The sequence below is a fragment of the Macadamia integrifolia genome, chromosome 12, assembly GCF_013358625.1.
Source record: "Macadamia integrifolia cultivar HAES 741 chromosome 12, SCU_Mint_v3, whole genome shotgun sequence".
Taxonomy (NCBI): Eukaryota; Viridiplantae; Streptophyta; class Magnoliopsida; order Proteales; family Proteaceae; genus Macadamia; species Macadamia integrifolia.
The window spans coordinates 24,246,292-24,252,605 of NC_056568.1; the positions used below are offsets into that span (position 1 = coordinate 24,246,292).

The 6,314-nt window shown below is 37.6% G+C and overlaps 1 protein-coding gene across 1 annotated transcript; it reads right to left on the reverse strand.

Moving 5' to 3' along the window:
* Positions 1–2,431: 2,431 nt before the first annotated feature.
* On the reverse strand, positions 2,432–6,013 carry LOC122058406 (endo-1,3;1,4-beta-D-glucanase-like). The gene is made up of 7 exons (XM_042621078.1): positions 5,793–6,013; positions 5,376–5,397; positions 4,754–4,880; positions 3,823–3,913; positions 3,625–3,714; positions 3,371–3,459; positions 2,432–2,730 (listed from the first exon to the last, which is right to left on the reverse strand). Exons 1-7 carry the CDS (start codon positions 5,938–5,940, stop codon positions 2,590–2,592), a joined length of 708 nt encoding a protein of 235 aa, XP_042477012.1. The 5' UTR covers positions 5,941–6,013; the 3' UTR covers positions 2,432–2,589.
* Between the last annotated feature and the right edge of the window lie 301 nt (positions 6,014–6,314).

Sequence of the window (6,314 nt, forward strand, 5' to 3'; positions counted from 1 at the left end):
GTTGCATGCCAATACATGGGGAGAATATCTTAAGCATGACTTGACCAATACCATGTCAGTGGTATTGGAACATGGGAGGGCAAAATAGTAAAAAAAATCCCTTATATCGTATTTTGAGGGCTAAAACAATCTGATCTAACCCAATATGGTCAGACAAATACCATATACTAAAACCCTGATTTAAAACGTATTTGAGTTTGAAATTTTCTAGTGACTAATCCAGACTCTGTTCTATCTATATCCATTTTAATAGGAGTTATCAGTTCACACTTACATGGCACAACCATCTTAGAGGAAAAGGAGGAGCTAAGGGCTTGCCCACAAAAAGTTTAGCCTTTTCATTTTGTCACCTATTTCACTGATCATGACTGTGTTTAAGAAGTCCACTTAAACACATGGATACAGTCTGAAATTTTTTAGAGGAAGAATGGTATATATATCTATATTTTTGTCTTTGGAGAAAGCTGGTTCTGAAAGCAATCCAACTCAGCTCCCTCAGACCTTTAATGGCTGTTCTTCTTTAAAAATCACAAAGGCCAAGCCCTCAAAGAATAGTTCTGGCTAACTCCTTTCAAAATCAAATGTACAACAAAGAGGAAAGCTATAAAGTCAAGGGAATCACCTAAGTGGCTAATAACAAACATTTTTCCATGTTGAGTAGCACCCCTCTCTCTAAATAGGGATGGAGGCTGGTCCCTAAGAAAGGTAGAGCAAAGCATGACCTCAAATTATAGAGAAAGAAAATCTAAATTAAAGGATCTTATCATTTGTAATCACAGGGAAGGTAAAAGGTAAAGGCCAGACTCTAATAGCATCATTGCATGTGATCATTTGGAGCACTTTGGCTTCACTTTACATGCATTAATAATCTTTATGACAGGGAAAAAGGTGAGTAGATCTTTTGATTATCCACCAAAATATGCTTCTTTGGAAGTTTTCATTCATATATATATTGACAGCGATTGGCACCTCAAGATCCATGATAGTATACATAGAATGGACATAGCTCGTGACACCAAATTGGGCTGCAGTGAGCTTACAGGAAGGATCTTAAGTCCCAACCATGTGTTGCCAAAGCCACTGCCTTGACCAATGATGTGACAAATCACATTAAGATCCTTTTTTTTTTCCCCCAAGAAGTTTGTGATGGTGGTTGGGATGGAAGGGGTATAGGAGACTACTCGAAGGGAATGAGGAGAGAGAAGACACAGATCTGGGTGTATAGAGAGAGAGAGACACATATCTGGGTGCATAGGCAGCATACTCAGCCTTTCTCCATATTTTATTATATATTTTGTTTTGTTATTTTAGAATAGCTTCAATATTGTTGATCTTCTTTTCAGGTGTAAAATCTACGAGCAAGCAGATTCAGATCCTCTCCACCGCAGTCTTAGGCTGTGTTTAGTATGCATTCTCAGAATAGTTTCTAGGTTTAGAAGGCATTATGACGCCTGATTCTTTTCTATTTTCTTATTTCAGTCTGAGTTCTACACCAGAATCTATTCCAAGAATACATACCAAACACCCTTAAAAAAATAAAAGAAAAATAAAAGAACTGCTATGTGATTCCAAACACTTTCAAAATATAAATATGTGAGAGTGTTTCTTGTCCGGGAGTGTAGCCTACGCCAATAGGAAACACACAACGAGTGCCCCCCACAAAGGATTCATTTCAAAGGGGCAGAGAGTTCATTTCAGATGAGGGGAGAAGAGAAATAGAGAGAGGGAGGCGCTAGCAAAGATGAGTTGATAAACATATGTTAAATAAAATAGTAGGTCTAGATGTTTAAGATCATGGGTGAAAACTAAAGCTACGTTCTACATTTGGTATGATTTCTTGGAATACATTATTGATCTAGAATGTATTACCAAACACAACCTTAAGACATCAAATGCAAGGAGGATGGAAGGACCCATAATTGCAAACACGGTTACATTTGACAAATTGTGCAATTCTTCTTATTAACTTTCCAAAATTGTGTTCACAGTCTCTATACAAAGTTATAAACCAAGATAATTCACAATCAAAATTTTATTGAACTGATACGACCAAAACTAATTGCCCAGTCAGGTAAGAACACGTGGTATCCAAGGGAAGGACATGTACCGCTCACCTAGTAGAGGCCACAAATACTCTAACCACGTAAACCGCATGAAGAGAATATTCCCCAACCGAAGGGGATAGGATGTATCCGAGTAGGACTCGGAAAGGGAAAATGGCGAACCCGAGGGGGACTCCAAAAAGGAAACCCTAAACCCCAAGCACTATAAGTGAGAGCGGGAGAGGAGGGGAGAGGTAAGTAAATAGACCTACACCATTATTCCTGTAAAAAACTGTTCTGCCGATCTCTAACTTGGGCGTCGGAGGACTAACCCGGAGATACCTCCGGGCCTCTGCCTTCAGTGCTTGTGCAGGATCAGCTCATACGGATTTTCGGCAGCAACATGAACCATTATTATTACACATATGATTTAACACTAGTAACAACAATGTTCTCAGGGAAAACAGATAACATCAAAACATTAGGACTGACAAAAACACTCAAGAATAGTTTCTCCTCCTATATATATGCTCTTCATATCTTCTCTTCACTTGACATACTTAACAAACCAGTCCAACATGTGCTTGTGGGCTTCCTCGGCATTTTTCACAGCTTCTGCATCGGCAACATCGTATCTCGTTGTCCATCCATGTTCTACCCCAGGGAATATTTTCACGTATCCATCAACCTGTGTATAACCAATTTAATCACTAACTGTTCTTCCACCTCACTTTATGCAATGTAGCAGACATACAAGAGGATTCTAAAAATGGAATGAAGTAGGTCTGATAAGATTGTCACCCATTGAGAAAGAAATGGCTTATCCTGATTCCTGACATGGTTTGTACCACCCACACATGAAATGTGATTATCCTATTTGTGGCTAAGCTTTCAAGGCAGGGCATAATCTAATTCTATAAAAGTACAAAGCATAAGTTAATCAGATGAAATAGAATAATAATCTAAGCTCTTCATAACACAATCATCTGCATTCTACAATGACATCTCCTGGTCCATTCAAAAAAATAATGCAGGTAGCAATCCAGTTAGACAGTGGATGTGATAGACTTCATTTCCAAATCTGATCTTTGGAACTCATCAAAACCTCTTCAGATGGACTTGGGGGAAACCAGCATGCATTAATGGAACAAGTGATAGAATCTTCTCCAATTGCTAAAGTAGAAAAGATCAGGGATTCCTCCCTTCCTCTGTGAGAGGAATCAGTATGATGAACAGATAACGAAATAAAAACAGGCCACAGAAAAAGGCTCTCGGTCAACAAGAAATAAACACGCAACATTAAACAGTAAAATTTTGGTGACCATTACCAACATAGCTCCCTCAAATTGTTTTACAAGTTCTGGTGGAGAGATGTGGTCAATTTCAGCTCCAAGTACTGCAATGGGAGCCTTAACCTCTGAAAATAACCCAACCATTGTTCATTAGCTCAAAGCCAATAAACGATTTAAAAGCACCTATAAGAACTAAAAGGATACCAAATCTGTTTCATATCACTGGCACCATGTGCAAATTTGATGAAATAAAGAAACAAGATTGAAGATTTTATTATCAAAGTTCATACCCTTGATGTCATCTACAGTGACAAATGTAGGATGGCAAAGCACTGCAGCTTGGATGTAACCTGCCTTTGCTAGTTCCACAGCCACCTTGCCTGACAAAAAAATTCAAATACCTTAGATAGCTGTGATAGTAGATAAATAAGTATACCAGCAAGGATATATTCATGTTGCCTAGTATTGAAAACATAAACAGATCTCACCGCCCCAGCAAAATCCGGCAGCCCCAATTGTGGAAAAGCCTTTACTTTTTATAGCTTCAACAATTGGTACAGCCTCCTCGAATCCCTTATCCTACAGGAATATAAAGCTATTGCATTAATAAATATGATTTTAAAGGCATAATGATATCCACATTGTCCAGTACAAAATGAAACACACAGAGAAAATACAGAGCTTCCAAGTCATCGATGTAGATAACCTTAATGTGATGATAAATTTTATAAGGCTCAAACTAGAGCTTAACCAAATGAAAACACTGCACTTTTACAAGTTATATCAGATATCTGGAAGCTTAATACATGTGATTGACAATCTCATTGAACCTGATGGCTCAACGAGTGAACAGCCTTCCGAATCCAAACTGACCATGGTGAGAAGTCATGCCATTCGGCCTATGTAACAAGCAGTATCAAATTGACCACCTACCATGGAAATTATATGGTCTTAAATTGAAAAATGAAGAACAATGGAAAGTAGAATTTTGGGAAAAAGAGAAACTTCATGTTTTGTAGCATTAAGCAGATTTTAAGAGACAGAATTTCTGTGAAACAGAAAGAGCCAGGTTCATGAAAAGGAACAAGTTGATATATTGGCAAATAAGAATCTAGACTGGAAAATTCCAACCATCTGTAAAATGTGGATTAGCAGAGCAGCAAGTCCATGCATCAGATGATCAGGATATCTGACTGGGTAACTGGTTTTGATTTGAATAAGATTGGCTACTGGCTAAATAATCTGGATTAGTCAGGCCGAAGGCCTGGATACCCGTCGTTAGTGAAACAAGTAGTCATCATAATATTTTCCTTCCAGATATCTAGTTATATTCTATCATAAAACAACTCATAGAATATAAGAAAGAAATGCAGTCAACAATGAACTCCATATTTATATCAAAAGGATGAAGAAACTAACCACTGCATGATCTTGTAACCAGACCATTAGAGGTCTCGCAGCATCTTCAGGGTCATAGGGATCCCCATGCATGAATTCAGGAACCACCACAAAATATCCAGTGACTGCAATTTTGTCTGCAAGCTTCCTTTATGAAATAAAACCATCAATATTAGTTTCCAAGTATATATAATTTTTTGGAGCTAAATCAACATGTAAATTACATATTGTTCAAGGACAAAACAGAGGATCCATCTACAGAAATAATCAATAAACTGTACATGGTAACTTTTGGATTAAAAAAGGGCCCTGTGCAACATTTTCCATGCTGAAACAGAAAAATATGAGTGACGAAGAGCATAGAAGGAAATAAAATCATAACAAGAAAAGAAAGAGATCATATCAAAATTGCCTTCATTCTTCCTGTTTATATCTTGAAATCATTTACATGTTTGGAATTTGAACTGCTCCAAGAAAAATAAACCAGAATTTTTTTTTTTTTTTTTCATATAACCCAGTAACATATCTTGACAAATCACTTCAGTTCTGCTTAACACTACCTACTACATGTATATGGAGGCAGAAAGAGAGATACAAGGAAAATATATTAAGTGGTAAAAGCAGAGTCAAGAATTTGCCAAACCTCAAGTTTGGCGCTTCAAATCCTGCAAAGGACCATGAATGTAAAGTTCAGAGGATGACAAAGAAAAGGATAAAAAATTCATTAAAGATAAATCTAACAACATCAATAGATGATGACAATATAGATTTGGGTCTAAGGAGTGTTCATGTGCCAGCACATGAAGCTTGGACCTGAATTCTAACGACATCAATCTAGGCCTTGAACTGGGCACATTCCAGAACTAAATTTAATTTCCAGTTTTCCTCTCTTTTGCAGATTATTTTTGGGGCAGTGGGTGTTATCTAAATTTTGTTCATAGTTCATACACCTTGTCAAAAACCCAAAAACTATTTCACTCAAAAAAAAAAAAAAAGCTGAGGAAGAACATTATGAACATGGGATGGAATCATGGAAGTGTTTAAGTTGAGTTGTAATTACCAAATATGTCAGAGACAAGAAGGACAGTAGCCTTGGCTTCCAATGAACCAGTGAGGTAGCTCTTGAGTCCTCCAAATTCTTCAACAGTCCCTTCCCCAGAGTTTGGGTTCAGGGCAGGTGGGTTTTCACAGCATTGAGGTCCTGACATCTCTACTACTTTGCCTTAATGGATTCAAACTAACAGAAGAAGAAGAAGAAGAAGAAGAAGAAGACACAGCTGACCTTTAGAAAAGAGTTGGGAAACATGGAGAGAGAAGTGGGCTATTTATAGAGGAGAGAAGCGGAAGAGATACGGAACCATTTGGCATCATTTGTGACATCATAACAGGAACTACGGGTTGAAATCGTCTGCAATTCTGATCTCGTACAATTTCGTACAGTATCACCTTCAGGCGGTGACACGTGTATTAATACCAATACAATGGCCCAGATCTGGTACAATTAATAAAACATTAAATTAGTTAAAAGACATTTAAATCAGATCTGGACCATTGTATTGGTATCAATACACGTGTCACCGCC